We start from the raw sequence: 18,055 nt of genomic DNA on the forward strand, positions 1-18,055 counted from the left end.
TGGGTGCCTTGCGCGATGGTTGGGCGTATCCCAGCCCCTATGGTCCTAGGGGTACCCGGGTGCCGGGTAAGTTGACGCCGAGGAAAGCACCCGTTAACTAAGACTGACAATACTTGTCCCGATGCGAGATGGCGTATCGGCTACATCGTTTTCTACGCCTTTAACGTACCGGATATCCGCTGTAAAGTGTGCTATATAATCTAGATAGCGAAATTGTCGCGGCGAACATTTTTTAAGTTTTTGTCGAAATACGTAAATGAGGGGTTTGTGGTCGGTATAGATTATAAAGTTTCTACCCTCAACGGCGTGTCGGAAGCGTTTTACGGTGGTTTACATCGCGAGCAGTTCGCGATCGTAGGCGCCATGTTTTTGTTGCGCGGGTTTTAGAGATTTCGTGGCAAACCCTAGCGGCTGCCATTTGTTGTTCACGTACTGTTGTAAAACGGCTCCTAATGCATAATCGGGCGTGTCTACCGTAAGGCTGATGGGCGCACCTAGTATCGGATGCGCCAGCATCGTGGTGTCCGCGAGGGCACGTTTTGATTCTTCGAAACTGTCCTCCGCCTGTTTGGATCACTCGATGGGCGTGTTGCCCTTTTCCGCGCCTCTTAACAGGTCGTGAAACGGTTGTAAAATTTTTGCGGCCCCCGATATGAAACGTCGGTAGAAGTTAACCATACCGAAGTACCTGCGTAATTGTTTAACATCCGTGGGCTTCGGGATTCTGATTATCGCTTCGACACGTTCAGTCGGCGGCTTGATTCCTTCGGCGTTCACGTTGTATCCGCATTTCGAGGGATTAATGACTACACCGTAATCATTGAGGCGGTTGAATACTGTTTACAGATGTTCGCGAGGTTAGTTTTCGTCTTCTGAAGCGATAGGGAAGTCGTCTATGTACGCGTAGACGAAATCGAGACCGCGGATGATTTCGTCGACGAATCGCTGGCACGTTTGCACGGCGTTTCAAACATCATATTGGTCGCTTCGAAATTTCCGAACGGTGTTGTAATTACCGTTTATTCCACGTCTTCCGGCACAATTGGAATTTGGTGGTAAGCGCGAACGAGATCAATTTTTGAAATTATGCGCTTACCGTGTAGATGGGGGGCGAAGTACTCTATGTGTGGTGGCGTGTACCACCTATCAGGTATCATGCGAGCGTTTAACGCACGATAGTCGCCACATGGCCGCAGGTTTCCGTACCTTTTCGGTACGACGTGCAGAGGTGACGCCCACGGGCTTTTCGATGGTCGCACCACGCCTTGCTCAATCATGAGTTCAAATTCAACTTTCACCTGCTTGAGCCGATCCGGTGCGAGGCGGCGGGGTATTTTGTAAACTGGCGGGCCTAGCGTGGTTTCGATGTTCCCGTAATTCGGCGGACGAGTGAGGCCGGGAAATTCCGCCAGTAGTTGATGATACACTGAATTACCGCAGATGATTTTTATAGATGAAACGTTGACCGTGGCTGTGTATCCCTTCGAAGATAACTAGGTCGTCGTATCGAGAAGTCTTTTATTACGTGGGTCCACGAGCCGTAGTGACTTAGAAAATCCATACCGATAATAGGTGTTTGGACGTCGGCCACAATAAAATACCACTTAAAGGCACGCCGTAGGGACAAGTTAAGATGGACCGCGACGGTCCCGTACGTTGCGATTTGTGCCCGTTAGCCGCGAACAACTCGTACTCGCTTTATCTCGCATGTCCTCGGATTCTGCTGCGCGGGTAGATGCAAATGTCGACGCCTGTGTCTGCCAGATACGAGATACGCGTGTTTTTGTCGAATAGGAAAATGCGGCGGAACATCAAGCTGTCGTCGTTTGCCGCGTTTACAGCCGTTTCCCGGCTTCCAGTTGCACGGTGAGTTGCATTTTCTCGCGCGTTCCCGAAACGTAGCGTGGTAAAAACTAAACCATCTTGTCGCAGCGTGTTTCAGGATCTCGAACGGCGGCGGTATCTCGTACGAGAGCGTGATCGTGGTCGCGGTCGTCGACGATTATCCATGGGCAGCACGTTCATTTGCGCTTGCATCTGGATCGTCTGCTCTCTCAACGCGCTGATGGCAGCAGCGGTAGAATCACTAGCTCCGACGTTTTGTGCAGGTGGATTAGATACCGCAGTCATTCGGTCTGTGCTGACCGCGACAACCTGTCCTGGTCCCGAGTGTATTTCGTAAATGCTGCCGGCGATCCGGGTCAGCGTTTCGGGGCTCTTATCCTGCACGGCGGCCAGAATATGCTGCACGTGAACCGGCAGCCGGCCTTCCCAGATGGTAAGGATGAAGTCATCGGACGTTACGGGAGTGGCGAGGAATTTTATTTCGCTCACGTCGAATTCACATTTCGCGATATATATTACAACCCCGTACTCGTTAAGGCGTTTAAACAAAATCCGCCAGTATTCGCGGTGTTGTTCTTCGTTTTCGGATGCGATTAAAAACTCGTCTATGTATGCGTAGACGAAATCAAAGCCTCTCGTGATTTCGTCCACGAATCTCTGACACGTTTCTCTGACGTCATGTTGGTCGCTTCGAAAATGCCAAAAGATGTTGTGATCGCGGTTTTTTCTACGTCCTCCGGCGCGATTGGAATTTGATGGTAAGCGTCAACGAGATCGATTTTAGAAAAGATACGCCTACCATACAGATTCTGCGCGAAGTCCTCTATGTACGGCGGTGTGTATCTATCCGGAGTGGTGCGGGCCCAATAGTCGCCACAAGGTCGAATCCATCCGTCCTTCTTTAGAACGATGTGCAAGGGTGATGCCCATGGGCCTCTCGATGGCTGCATCGCGCCTTGCTCTATCATGACTTCGAATTTCGCCTTCGCGGCGAATTGAGCCGGCCAGATTGAGTCGATCGGGGACGAGGCGGTGTAGTTTGGCGTGACGGGGGGGGGGGGGGGTCCCCGCGTCGCCCTGATATGGTGTTGCACACCGTGTCGTAGAAAACTTCTCCGGAAAACGGGCGGTTTCGTCAAATCAGGGAATTCCGTCAGTAGATTGGGATACGATGATTCTCCGTCGATGGTCTTGATTGACGCTATGTCGGTGGTGGCGGCGAATCCCTTTGTCGACAGTCATGTAATCGTATTAAGGTGTTTCGTGGGTCTACGAGCAACTCATAATGACTCAGGAAGACGAAACCGATGATGGGCGTTTGCACATCGGCAACGACAAAACGGCACTTGAAAGATCGACATAGTTGAGGGACACGGTGATGGTGCCATCCTAACCCCAACCTAAATAAATAAAAATAAAATAAAATCGAATACAGGTCGCACGATTAACATTTTTGATCTCGAAAGCCAGAGGAACGTGAGAAACTTCTCGGTATTACTTTTCCTTTTTCTTTGACATTTTTCTTTGACTTCTGCAGTACGTTCGAAAAACTTGGTCGTCGAAATGTAGACGCGCGGCTGGTAATACACTCGTTTTCGACAGAAAGGAAAATACGGAGGTGCAACTGAAAATTAAATCGATGAACCGAGGCAATATTTGCTCGTTTTATGAAAAAAAAACTGTTTTAGAGGGTTGAGTTTCAAGAAGTTTGAATGTCGATTACGAAATAACGTGAAACTTTATATTTTACGAATAATTTGGTTTATTTGGCGAACAAAATGCAGAGAGTGCAGGGAATGATGGATTTTAATAGGTATAAAGTTTTAAAATCGCGAATGGACCTGTTTCATTCGACGTAATATTACTATAAAATTTTCTCCGTATAATTAATTTCATAACGTTTATTCGTTTAACGCAATAAGAATTAATATGTCAGATAAAATTATAGTTATAAAATTAATCGTAAAAAATATAATAAAAACTGTAAAATTCCTCCATTAACAAACGAAATCTGATAGAATAGAAATTGGGAATTTTTTAGACTCTGAACGTACCAGAATGAAAATGGACTACTCGTAAGCAGACAAAATCACCATTAGGTTTACAGGTTTACAGTTGTCACAGGTAGGTTTACAGTTATCGTTTTCAGGAACAATGTATGTAATACTTGTTCGTCGTGTTACGTCTGGGTCAAAGATGTTTCACAGATAATTCTCTATTCACGATGTATCGATGGATCGTTTGGAATTTGCCAAGTAGCTGTTAATTTCAATGAAATTATTCTTTGTAAATTTAGAACGGAAGTATTATAAATATGCCGGCATCCGACGGTTTTGTGAGAATATCTCGTTATCGAATATAATATAAATTAGATTCAATGTTACAATTTTGGAAAAGCAGGTCTCAATGATTTATTATGTGATGTACGTACAATGTTACTGCTTTATGGTTAAACAAGAAAAGAAAAAATGTATAAGAGTTTATTTGTTACGGCTTAATATTCCTGTCGTATCAGCAGACGCTTCTTTCCGTATTAAAGTCTTATCGTAGATGAAAATCTCAATCTCACGCACGATATTACAAGGTCTGGATCACAATACGTTACGAGTTGTTCCTAGTTATTCTTACGAGGCGATGTCCCACGCGCCTCGCTCGTTCGTCCTTCCGGTTTCAATGCATTCATCAGCTAAACACGTGGAAGGTATCAAAAAGGAGATGAGAGCTCGGACTCAGGGTTCAGGAGAACACAACTGGAGGGGGGAAACAAAACTCTGTCCGCTGTTACTTTCTTTATCTTGAGGGCAACGTCACCCCCTTTGATGCCCCCGCTTCCAGTTTCACGAGGATATCCTCGTCCGTTTAATGCCTGTGCTCTCGCACAGCACCTCCTTCGTTACCATAGGCTCCTTATAGGTATGGAGACATTCCTTACCCTCCCGGACTTTCACCAAGAGGGCCTATTTCGAATTCTAGGCAACCTTTCCCTCCAGCCTTCGTTAACCGGTGGCCTCCTTTCCTCGTTGTTCCTCCTCTCTCTCACCCGTCTTTTTTATTTTCTACCTATTTGAACAATCCATTCGCCTCCAGAGTCGTAGGTTTCTCTATCCCTGGGGTCAACTTCGCCCCTCTTCCACATACGAAGGATCGCCTCTCTTCGCCCTTTTTATCCCATCGGCCTTCGTGTCCTCAAGCGGCGACACAGTTTTCCTTTTGTTACGCTGTTCAAACTTGTTTCTCACGTCCCCGTTTCTTTTTCCAATCTAGACTATTGGAGGGGAAGTTTGTGTAGAGACGTTAACCTTAACGGGCCTTTCAACCTGTCTCCTACCTTTACGTCCCTTCTTATTTGGTAATTTCTTTTTATTTACAAGTACTTTACAATCAATTCTCGCATTGAGAATTTTGAGTAAGTTTCTCTGGCGTGGTGCAGTGGTTGTTGACTATTATGATATATCTATTACCACATTTTGTTATTTCTTCTCTGACTGTGGGTATCTTGAGGTGGTGATGTATTGCTTCGTTGGTAACATACCAGGATGCATCTATTAGGGACCTTAGAGTTTTCGACTGGAAGCGTTAAACTATTTCAATGTTGAAATTACTTGCTGTTCCCCATAGTTGGATTCCGTATAATCCGATAGAGTGTAATTTTGTTCTGCGTGCTTAGATTAGAACGTCGACCAACGAACCAGTAGAATTTTTTGAGTTTAGCCTTGAGTTGCTTCGATTGGTCTATGTTGTGTTGTTTCCATGTTAGTCTCCTGTCGAGAGTCATGCCCAGGTATCTGACTGAATCCTTGTTAGGAATTGTTATATTGTTAATGGTCACCTGAGGGCAGGTTTGTTTTCGCAGCGTCAAACTGTTTCGCTGTTATATTAGAAACAAAACATGAGTTTCCAGTTTTCCTCGATGCTTTCCTTAGCAGAAGTTTGGTTAACTAATTTTATGAAACAGTATTTTGAATTATCCCTTCGTGCAGCAAAATCCGCTTCAGTCGCACGAGCCATGGAACTTAACAAGGTCAATGTTGGTAAAATTTTTTCATCCGTTTCATGACCTTGTAGACAAGCATAAATTTCGACCATATAAGATTTTTAACGTTGACGTGACAGGTATCACGATAGTACAAGAAAAGTGATTTCAAATTATCGGTTTTAAAGGCAGAAGACAGGTTGGTATAATCAGTTAGCGACAAAAGAAGACAGCTTTCCATAGCTGTCATCTGCGTTACTGTCTCGGGAAATTATGTTCCTTTGTTATAAATTTTTCCAAAAGTTTGGAAAATAAAATAACTGGGCCAACGATTCTATCATTTAAAATTCCTATTCGAGTATTTGCTAGAAATTACGTTTGCGGATTTGATTCTTAACACGTCTGGATTTTCACTTGCCGAGAAATGTTCATTCTGCATATCCACCGTTCCATATTTACTGAATGAGCCCTTGTCCGTAAATAATATTCTCGCAGGAAAATTACAGTTACACTAAATTTTGCGAGACATCCATCTGTAAAATTCTCTCTTCTCGGGAAATCTTCCGCACTCAATTCTTGAACTTTTCGAAAACTGTACGGGTGTAGCTTTTATTTCTTCAATGCTATCCATATGGTTGTTGGTATCTTCTTCTGCAGCATAATCCATGTTTTAGCTAAACACGCTGCGATGTTCTATACCCAAAGTCTGAATCATCTTGTTGAATAGTCGGACTTCACAGATTTTAATGTACTTGCATCTAATAAATTTTGGTTGATTCTACGTAATATACTTGTTCTTTGTATTCTATTCTATTCGGAGATTTTTCACGTAACGCAAGTGCATATCGGCAAGTGTGTCAAAAGTATGACATTGTACAATAGACTACGAAAAGATGATGATGTACACTACGACCACAATATACACAATACGCAGTAAGTGCATTACACACGCAATAACATGCACTGCACACAATACACACAATACAACTCGCTCAACAATAATTGCTATATTCGCATGGACATTAAAAAAGAAATAAAACGAATCAAAAATAAAAGAGTTTAAAAAAGTGAAAATTAAAAAGGTCTAACAATATCTACAAAAATTAAAAAAATTTGTGGTTGGTATGATACAGAATAGCTACCATCAGCTGCAACAGCATTATCCGTGTTTGTTTGGCTGCTTTCATTCGATATGTTTGTTGTTTTCGCATGAAAATAATGTTTTGTACAAATGGTCTACATGCTTCGGTCTCCCTTGCCCATATCGCATTCGGGTTTTTAATTGCTGGAATCAGTTTTATTGGGCTTTTCTCGTTATTTGAGTTCTTCTCGAAAGCCCGTTTCGTAGTTTCCCACAGTGAGTAATTGGTGTCCTCGTGGGGTGAAAGTGAGTCTAGATATTTCGAGAATTCCATATCATTGTATCCTTTATAGCCTTTTTGACGTTTTTGTTATTTCGCTCAGGACCTTTTTATTTGCTGATATTTCGTGTTTCTGCCAAATCGCTTTTGCTTCCTTCTCACATTTAATTTTTTCCAGAATTTCATTCGGTATTAATTTGTTTTGTCTGGTTGTTGATTTGCAATTCGTGGTTGCTTCCACTACTTGTGTGAGTTCTGTTAAATGCTTACTCAACTTCATCTGGTGTCTTGTTATTACTAGTACATTGCCTAAATAATTGTTTTATTGCAGAGTGATGTTGACTTACTGCAAAAGACTCGTTTGCGTTATATTCAATTATTATTGGAGTATGATCAGAGACGAGTCTTAGGTTTCCTGATATTCTTAGTTTGTTTAGATCTGTATCATTTGTGACTGCAAAGTCAAGCACATCCAGTGTTTTATTGAGTTCTGTTGATAAGTGAGTTAGCTCGTCAGCTGACCTTAAGGTTACTCCTAATATTACTCTGAGAGTGTACTTCCAGTATTCTAGTGTTATTTTATATTTTAATGATGCGTACAATGTTCAAATTTGGAAAGAATTTGTATTTGTTTGTACTGAGACGGTTGTAACTTATACGTGACCCTGATTAATTTGGCTATGGAGGTAGTGTTTAATGTTATTCTTAATTATTATTGCTGAACCTCCATGTGCTCTTCCTGATGAGCATACAGTATAGTGTGATATTTTTATGTAACTCTATTTGTTGTATAATGTATTATACAAAATGTTTTTATTTCATGTATTCTCTTTTGTAGCCCATTAGCGTCCCATGCTCTTATCTTTAATATATCCATTGATTTATTTTTGCATTAGTGCGCTGCTGATAAGTTGTAGCATGGCTGATATTTCTTGCACTTGTTGCTTTAATAGCGAATTCTGTTTAATTCTGTTAAATCCATGTTTTTCTATAGCTTGCCTCACGTAGCTCTTTAAATTCTGTTTAGATTCATTGCTCCAGATTAATAACTCTAACAGGGCCCGCCTACGACACTGGAGCTGCCAGGATGGCGAAGATGCGGGTGGAGGTACTAGAGAAGGAGATCGAGGTCTTGCGGAAAGAGCAATCAGGAAAGGCCGGGTGTGTCCGTTAGGAGAATGCACGGTACTTGCTCATGTACCTTGTCTTGTAAAGGCGTCGCTCGCACCTTGTCGCCAATAAGTTCGTTTATCTTATTGGCAGCTACTTTCACCTCGCTGCCAGCCCTCATTTCTATCAAGATGTCCCCAGCTCTTGTTCTACGAATGCCCGAGCTTTCCTTAAGAACATCCTTCGCCACCATGAGATCTTTATACACCTGAAGCCATTCCTTGCCCTCTCCTACTGTTACGCCACGAGGCTTGCCACAGACTGTGTTTTCTAACCGTCGCTCGCGGTCCTACAACGTCGCAGACGGATCGTCGCGGCTGCCCGGCAAACGAACATTGTAGTGGCAAGCGCATGGTTCACTAAGCAAGGCGACCTCCAGAAACGTCGACTCGTGGCCGTTATTTTACCTCGCGTAAAAGAATGTGGCGTGATCCGAACGTAGTGGGAGTCGCCTTCCAGAAAAGACCAAAATAATCGAAGGGCGGGCAGTTCCTTCTGACGAGTCAAACGTGACACACCGAACATATCAGACCAATAGCAAACGAATTTATCTAGAGATCAAAGTCGAGTCAAATTTCTGTAACATCTTCATCAGATTATTGTAAAATATATTGTTCTATGTTAACCTGTTAATACAGTGTTACATTCATTAAACCACCTCTGTTATCCTAAACGAAATAGTGGTTCCCCTGTTTCGAGAGGAAATTCAAAGAGCTCGGGCCTTCACTAATGAGGATCCTGGAAGAACGCCTACAGGAATGGCGTCATAGTCTGAAAACAAGGCAGAGAAAGGCAACCACGGTTGCGGGCAATGCCACCAATCGCCCTTGAAGTCGAACACAAGAGAAAGAAAGATGCGAAGAGACCAGTTGCTGCCAAGGCGCCTAGGACCTCACAACGAAGTCTTCGGTTTAGGACGCGATGGAGAGCGGATGTGTTGACGGGTTGCTCCCGCTAGCCGAGTATATGTACGAGGACGTAGGAGCGTTTGAGATGGGTGTGATTGTTATAGGGTGTAATGGGTCAATGAGGCGGGAAGTGTAGTGTAATAATAATTGTAAGGAAGTAGTGAAATGAAATGAGAGGTATGAGTGGACTGAGGTGGCAGGAGAATGCATGGGAGTGAAATAGTGTTGGGTGATGCGGGGGAGAGTGAGTGTGTGGAAATGGAAATAGAGTTGGCATGTATGATGATTGAGTAGGTGAGCAACAAGACGTTTGTGCGTAATGGGGTGATAATATCCTCACTGAACAAGAATAAGTAAGTGGAGGATGTAATAGGAAGTGTGCAAGAAACAAAAAGTACGGTTAGTAATCGTTAATTTGAATTTATCCGTTCTAAACATCTAGACAAGACCCCATCGACTATAATGGCAGATCCACGCGTCACGGTAATTAGTCGCTTATATACATACGCGATAGTGGATAACTGCAAATAAATAAACAATAACGTGAGCATGTCGTGTGAGTCGACACGTTGTAAGTCCCTATTTTTAAGGAATAAAGTCGGGCCGGCCAGGGTTCTTATACTTATAATATTTATTTGGCCATTTATTTATTGTGACACGAGCCGAACAAGGTTCTTTGGAATAAATAAATAACTAATAGGGTGCCGAATAATGAGGGGGCTGTAGGAGTTACGTGGTGATTAGTAGGTTGGAGTATGTAACGGTTGGATATAAGCACCGCTATAATATTATAATATTTTGTTATTTTATTTATTCTTTTAGTTTATTTTACTTCTTTATTTATAACTTTATATTGATTAACTAGTAATTGTTTTATTCGTTTTATTTATTTATTATTTATTATTTAAATTATTTATTTATTTATTTATTTTTATTTATTTATTACTTATTATTTATTATTTATTATTTATTATTTATTTATTGATTTATGGTATTTATTACTTATTGTCCATTATTTATTATATATTGTTGTTATTTATCTATATTGTGGCGTTCTTGGCGCGCATCATCGTGTCTTTAGCAGTATGCAAGCGTTTGACAGGGGAAAATTAGATAGCACAATTATTGTAAATATAATCATTGTTTGGCTTATTTGTTGACGACCTGGCGATGTTTATGGACTTGCTTATTACATACAATATGGACAGACGGTCTAAGGTAAAAAAACGTACGGCGCAGGAGGTTTCGGAACCCCCAGGCCCCGTCGGGAACACGAGTGGCTTACCAGGCTCGACCCGACGGTCATCATGTTACTGGAAAAACGGCGGGGGTTAGGTGGGACACCAGGTACCCCCTTGTGCGGTAATAGCTACTGGGGAAAAGGAAAAGGAAAAGGAAAAGGAGAAGGGCAAACTAAAGAAGACGATAGCGGGAGGAGAGAAGCCGAGGATGATGTCTGACGTGAAACCGAATGAGAATGTGATAATTTCGGTTATTCCGAGGAAGGATGGGGGAGTAAAGTGAGGATTTCTGCCCCTTTAAACCGAGTAAGAGGCTTCAGAGGAGCCCTGATTAGTGAAAGGACGAAGGTTGGAGTGATTGAGGAATCGGAGGGGTGCTTTGGGACTAGAGGGAGCGACCACAGTACGCCCGTAGCAGGGATAGGGCTGGCCTACGCTAGAATGTTGACCAGGAGGGTGGTCGAGAGGAACGTCAGCGCGAAATCCACGAGATCGGCTATGGCTAGCGAAGTCGAGGATAGTGCGAGAGACGATACTCAGATTAGCGATGCTGACGACGAGGATCTTCTGATCTCCAGGGCTGAGTTGAAGGGGCTCACACAAGCCATGGTAGGGATGGTTAAAATGTTCAACATGGTGTTGCAGAGGCTGTTGAAAGTTGGACAAAGAGAAGGATGAAGGGATAAGGGCGATAGGCAACATGATGAAAGGTATCCTATCTACCTTGGAGCAGTGTGGGGAACACAAGGAAAGAAGAAGAAGGAGAAGGAGAGAGCCTGCCGAGGTTGTGAAAAGGGCAGACAGGGCAGAGGTGGAGAGGGAAGTGACGATAGCCAAGGGCGGATATTCAAAAAGAAAGGTATTATCGCCGGCTGAAGGTATCAGAGCTGAGGAGTATAAGAGACCCCGAAGAGGAGAGGGCACATACGCTGAGGCGTGTGGGAGGGAGAATGGAGTGATAAAAGGTGACTACAGCGAGGACTCCGAAGGTTGGGTGAGGGTAGAAAAAGGAGGAAGGAGAGGAGAGCTCGCTTAGAGCAAGCTACACCGATGGTGCACCCGGCAAGCAACCGGCGAGTTGGTACTGAAGAGAGAGGCGTACCAAGAAACCGGAGGAGGAAGGAAGCCATACTAATTAAGGTAGAGGATGGTTGTAAATGGCTTCAGGTGTATAAGAGGATAATGGCGGCGAGGAGTTCATTGGAGGGAGCCACGGCGGTCCGTAGGACGAGAGCGGGCCACATCCTGATTGAATTCGACAGGACGGTGGTGGTCAGCGAGGCGGCGGCTAAATTGAGAGCCGCCTTGAGTGATAGTATGGAGGTGGCCGCTCTGGTGATCAGGGCGACTCTACAAACAAGAAACATCGACACCCTCACCAGCAGGGAAGAGCTGGTGGAAGAAATCAGGCCACACTAGGGAATCGAGGAGAGTGGGAAGGTGGAAATTAAATCTATAAAGGCGGCACCATGGGACACGCAAGAGGCGGTAGTTGTCCTCCCGGTGAGTGGAGTTCCTAGTGACGAGAGAGAAAGGAGATTGAGAACTGGGCTAACGATAGCCTCCGTTAGGCAGTTAGCTAATGTTCGGCGCTGTTACAGGTGCCACATGTTGAGGCACGTGGCGGCAAGGTGTACTGTTGCATGTCCTGGCAGAAAGTTGTGTAGGAGGTGCGGCAGCGCTGAGCATAGTATGAAAGATTGCGATAGAGAACCGAGACGCGCCATGTGTCTGAAACACGGTGGTATAAATGCAAGGCATGTAACGGGTTCGTTGGCGTGCCCTATGGTGCGCTTAGGTGGTAGGAATAGACGGGTGCCCAATTAGTGTCTTACAAATAAACCTGAACAGGTACAGGCTTGCACAAGACCTGATGATGCAGTGCGTATGTGAAAGCAGGGTGGACATAATGGTCATCTCCGAGCCCTATAGGCAGTTGCCTTATTTATTTAATGACGAGGGTGGGGATGCATCGGTATGGGTCACCCTATTTAATGGAAAACATGCGACGAGCGAGGCGCTGATAAGAAATGTAGGGATTGTAGGGGTCAGGGTTGGTGATGTGCTTTGCGTCAGTGGGTATTGTTCCCCCAATACGGGCAGGAACCAGTTCAACGATTATTTGAAGGAACTGGAAGGGGTCATAAAGGAAGGGAGGAAAGGAGCACCGGCGATTATGGACTTTAATGCGAAATACAGCCGCTGACAATGCTCATAGAGAGAAGCATGGTCACGATCCTTTCCATAGGGATCAGTATGGCTTCAGGAGAAAGAGGGGGACTCTTGAAGCCCTGGATAGGATCGTCGCAGTTGCTGAAGAGTGTAGAAGGAAGGGCCTGGTGTGTGTTCTGGTCGCCCTTGATTGTGAAGAACACCTTCAACGCTCTAAGGAGTGAGAGGATAATGGAGGAGATCCGAAGGAGACGGCTACCGGGACGGTTACAGGAGTTGTTAGCGGACTATCTGGCTGAAAGGAGAATATTGGTACACTGTCGGGACGATGTCGTAAGGAGGAACGTCTACGCAGGGGTCGGTCTTAGGACCGTTACTGTGGAATCTAGTGTATGACAGGGTGCTGGAGGCGCTGGACCGGGAGAAGACGGAGGTTATCCTCTTAACAAGGAAGAGGATTCCGAAGATTTTTAATGTTGACGTGGGGGATAGGGGGGGGGGGAGAGATTTCCACTAGCCGTGTTGTGAAGTACCGAGGGGTAGTGTTGGATAGTGCTAGGAGATTCTCCTCCCACCTCAAAGCAGTTTGTGATAAAGCGGAACGGTTCTTGGGCGCCATACGGAGCCTACTCTCAAACGTCGGTGGGGCCAACGATTTAGTCAGGAGACTGTATTATGGGGTCTGGAAGTCTGTGGTACTAAATGGCGCACCGATATGGGCCTCCTCTCTGGGAAGAGAAATAAATAGGTCGATCATGAGAAGCGTGCAAAGGGCAGCGTTGATCTGTACGTCTACCGCCTACCGTACGGTGTCACATGGGGCTCTGTGTGTGCTTACCGGTAGCATGACAATTTACATCAAGGCATGGTTGCGGTGGAAGCAGTATGAAGTGAAGAGGCGGATCAACGAGAGCCCTGAAGAAATGGCACATGTTGGGCAAGAAGAAATGAAGGATTTGGAGACGGAGGCAGAGGACAGGTGGAGATTGGAGTGGGCGTTCCACAACCCCCACAATTGAACTACGAGACTGGTAGAAGATTCGCTGATCTTCTACAAAAGAAAGAGGAAGATCAACTACCATACGATGCAGATCCTTACGGGACACGGTATCTTTAACTGTTACCGTCTGTTTCGATCATTCGCGGAGAGACGCGATCGCGAGATATCACGTCAACGAGAGTTGTAAGTTCTCGTTACGATTAAACAATCGACGCCACGAACTGATCGATTCCCTTATTTCGATTATGATAATAAGGGTAGTTTAATGAAATTTCACAAAATTAACACAACTAAATTAATGTTTATTGCAACAACTTATTAACTAGAAAGATATAAATGGAACAACAAAAAGAAAATGTGACTACGTAATGCGCGATATAAGATGTGTGTTGACTGTTTGGCTTCTCGAAACGTTCTGATTTTTTCTGGAAGGCGACCCCCACTACCTTCGGATCACGCCACATTCTTTTACGCCAGATAAAATAACGGCTACGAATCGACGTTTCTGGAGGTCGCCCTGCTTAATGAACCATGCGCTTGCCACTACAATGTTTGTTTTGCCGGGCAGCCGCGACGATCCGTCTGCGACATTATAGTGCCGCGACCGACAGTTAAGAATATGATCTATGGCAAGCCGCATGGCGTAACACCGTCATAAGATCGGCAAAGAGTCTCACACCAGCTGTTGGGATTGTGGTGCGGTGATGGATGACGCCGAGCATGTGCTATTTTGGTGCCTTAGATGGACGGAGGAGAGAACGGAGTTGGAGGTCGAGATCGGTGAAGATTTTCAATTGGAGAACCGAGTCGTTGAGAAGATGGCAGCAGAGGAGCGGCTGTGGAACAGGTTTCATGACTTTTGTACAAAGGCGATGAAATGCTGGCTTTCTAAGGAAAGGGCGGTGGAGGTCAGGAGAAGATGGGAAGGAAGGAGGAGAAGAATGACCGGAGTCGAGGAGAGAGGATAAAGGATCGGGTACGTGGTGTAGAGGCCAACCTGAAGTAATGTCGAATGACTGTACCCGGTTGGTGCCTCGAGTACCGTAGCAGAGGGAAAATGAGGAGGGGTTTTTAGTGGGTATGGCGATGTCATCTGCCGAGTCCTACATAACCCGGAGACGCGGGTCTTTGGGTATGCGTAAAAGCGTTTTCCCCTCCTCGCTATTAAAAAAAAAAATAGGACCTCACAACGAACTCCAACAGGAGGGCCGGTGCAGGAGACCAGGAAGATGGTGCTCCCACTTCCTCCGCGGTCATCTGCGGTGACCCTAACGCTGAACGAGGGGAGGAAAACATCATAAGCTGAAGTGCTAGCGACGGCTAGACAGAAAGCCGAATTCGGCATTGAACGAGTTAAAATCAAAATGGCGATGACTGAGATTATCATTCTAGAAGTTCCCGTAGACAAAGAGAGGAAGAAGGCACCCGCGCTTACAGCATGGTTGACACAGGTCCTGGATCTGACCACGGTGAAAGTTGCGGCCCCAACGGTGGAGCTGAGGGTAACTAAGATTGACATCTCGGTCGGCAAAGAAGAACTTCGGGACACCCTGGAGAGGGCCGGAGGATGCAAGGCACTGGAAGTTTGAGTAGGAGACATGAAGACTTCCAGAGGTTGGGTCAGCCTGGATAAGATGCCCGACAGTAACAGCGGGGAAATTAAGTCAAGCGGGAAGAGGGTCGAAGTCTCCCCGAAGAAACTAATAGAAGCTACAGATGCTTAGAACTGGGACACGTGAGAGTGACCTGCAGATCTACGGTAGACCGGGGGCAGCTATGGTACAGATGCGAAGGCATCGGTTACCAGGCCAAGAGCTGCTCTGCCACCGTGCCCGGGGGCCCGCTCTGTGAGTCGCTTGGTGCGCCACCCACAGAATGGGAGAGGCGGCATGCGTTCCGCCGAAAACTAAAGGGACGAGCCGGATTCGGGAGCCTGCTACGGGCTGGAGACAGGGCGACAACGCGAGAGATCTACCGCAAGAAGAGGAAAGAATCACGAGTGGGGCAGATGGCCAGGGGGAAGCCATGGATATGGACTTAGTAAAGTAAATAAATTCATGCGGCTCCACCAGACCAACTTGGAGCGATCGAAACGGGCATAAGACCTGCTCTTCCAGGCGATAAGGGAGAGCAGGGTTTTTCTGGCAATGGTAGCCGAGCCCTATTGTATACTAGACACCCCTGACAGGGTCGCAGACCTGGACGGCTTAGCCGCTATGACGTGGATGTCAGCACCGAGCACATCCGCCGCAGAGATCCTGTTCGAGCAGGGCAAGGGGTATGCCGCGATCGAGTGGGCTGGGATGGTAGTGGTGGGCGTATATGTTTCCCTGAACAGTGGCCTGGTCGCGTTTGAGGAGTTCCTGGACGTGTTTAGCGATTGCGTGAGACGATACCTTTCACGTCAGGTCCTCGTCTTGGGAGACTTTAACGCTCACTCCTCGCAATGGGGAACACAATGACAGATGCTCCGGGCCGGATGCTATCAGACTGGGCTGCGGGCCTCGGGCTCCTCTTACTTAACAGAGGCTCGTCCAGCACATGCGTGGCATGGAGAAGATGTTCCGTCGTCGATATTACATGGGGTACCCCCAATGCCTTCCAGCGGGTCTCAGGCTGGAGAGTAGCCGAAGGGGTTGAGACTCTCGCAGTCCACCTGTATATATTCATCGAGGTCGGCCCGGAGGCAATACCCGCGAGACAGACCTGCGGCATTAGGGGAATGGAACTCTCCAGCCCGCCACCAAGATGGCGCCTCAAGGATAGAGACAACGAGATGCTCCAGACAGCAGCCAGTGACGCGGCCTAGAACTGGGACGCCCGTACAGAGAAGACAAACATGTAGGAGGAGGCGGAGAACCTTCGCCGAGACGTCAAAGCGGCATGTGATGCGTCAATGACGCGCTCCGTGCCTGGGATTAAACTGGTGGACCTGGAGATCGCAAAGCTACGGATAAAGTGCATTCGGGCCCGCAGGCGGTTCTAGAGAGCCCGCTGTCGGCGGCTTTATGACGAGGAAGAAATCTACTTTTGAGTCTGTACGATAAATTGTTTTACTAATAGTGAATAGAGAAGAGGTCTTCTAACACTCCATACATCTACCCATGTTGATGGGTTATTATTAATTATTATTAGCCATAAGTATATAGGAGGGAAGTATTTGCGCACTTTTACTCACTGGCGTTTACTGGAGAACTAAGCCCTTGCTTGTGCAGTGTTAGGAGGTTACGAGTGTTAGGTTCTGACCTATCAAACCTGAACAGGCACCTTGGCCGACATCACACGGATGCTCGCATCCAGTGGGGATGTCAATATTGTGAAAGGAGTTTCCCGAAGCTCCATGGGGCAAAATGCCACATTCCAAAATGTAGTGGCACTAGTCAAAGGAAAGAAGGAGCGTACAAATGCAAATTTTGCCCCATGAGCTTCTGTACTCAGAGAGGATTATCCACCCACGAATGGCATGCGCACTCTGCCATGAGAAATGAAAAAAGAAGGAGAACGGGCTCTTGTGAGAGCTCGATGAAATTTATAACAGTGAAAAATTGCCAAATGTTGAAATTAGCAAAGTCCTCACTAACAGGACAGTTGAACAAATAAAATACAAGAGAAAGATATTAAAAATAGCTAGTGAGAATACAAGTCCTCAAGAGTTTGCCGAGGAGACAGAGGGAGGGTGCGATCCCGTTAATTCAGGCAATGCGCGGACATGCGTTTAGCCTGTAACTAGCGGGGAAACATATAATGAGGAGCCTACCCATCAGTGGAGACTCCAACTAGAGTACGAAATAGAGAGAGTAACCGAGGTGCCCCCGTCGTTGAAGGAGGTTAACGCTCGGTTAACAGATATTTGGGCAAAATACAAGGAAAATAAAGAAGTCCTAACAAATAATTAAAATGAATTTATTTACACATCTCTATATGGAGCGCTAGAGAATGTTAAAATTAAAAATGACAAAAACAAAAGTAATTCAAAATCCCAAAATAGAAGATATTATAATAATAAGAATAATAATAGAAATAAAGGGAAGGAATACTCCTACGCACGTTGCCAGGAGTTGTTTAAGGAATGTCTAAGAAAGTTGTCCGACGTTGTCGTTAACAACGATCGTGCATACCTGGAACCAACCAGGCAGCCACCGGAAGAGAGTGAAGTGAGGACGCTCTATGAAGATTTATGGCGTCGGGCAGAACCAACCAATCCCCCAATCCCAGGAAGTAGAACCTCTGAGCTGGTAATAAACGAATTGTTTCCGCCGATAACCGCCGAGGATGTGAGCGAGAAACTTAATAAAATTAGGAAAAAGGCTGCGGCAGTAGCGGATGGATTTCAAAAAGAACATTTAATGATATCTGGCCTGCCCGCAATACTAGCTAAAATTTGT

At 45.6% G+C, this 18,055-nt stretch overlaps 1 protein-coding gene across 1 annotated transcript; it reads left to right on the forward strand.

The window, feature by feature from the left end:
• Positions 1-15,545: 15,545 nt before the first annotated feature.
• LOC126876410 (uncharacterized) lies at positions 15,546-16,132 on the forward strand. Its single transcript, XM_050639255.1, has 2 exons — positions 15,546-15,710; positions 15,788-16,132. Exons 1-2 carry the CDS (start codon positions 15,546-15,548, stop codon positions 16,130-16,132), a joined length of 510 nt encoding a protein of 169 aa, XP_050495212.1.
• Positions 16,133-18,055: the final 1,923 nt, after the last annotated feature.

Source organism: Bombus huntii, unplaced genomic scaffold (assembly GCF_024542735.1).
Source record: "Bombus huntii isolate Logan2020A unplaced genomic scaffold, iyBomHunt1.1 ctg00000074.1, whole genome shotgun sequence".
Classification (NCBI taxonomy): Eukaryota; Metazoa; Arthropoda; class Insecta; order Hymenoptera; family Apidae; genus Bombus; species Bombus huntii.

Bases quoted from the DNA above. Each gene is read 5' to 3' on its own strand.
- LOC126876410 (XM_050639255.1), top strand. From the start codon at position 15,546: ATGGGAGAGGCGGCATGCGTTCCGCCGAAAACTAAAGGGACGAGCCGG. The intron at 15,711-15,787 runs GTAAAGTAAATA...CTGCTCTTCCAG, and splicing joins AAGCCATGGATATGGACTTA to GCGATAAGGGAGAGCAGGGT.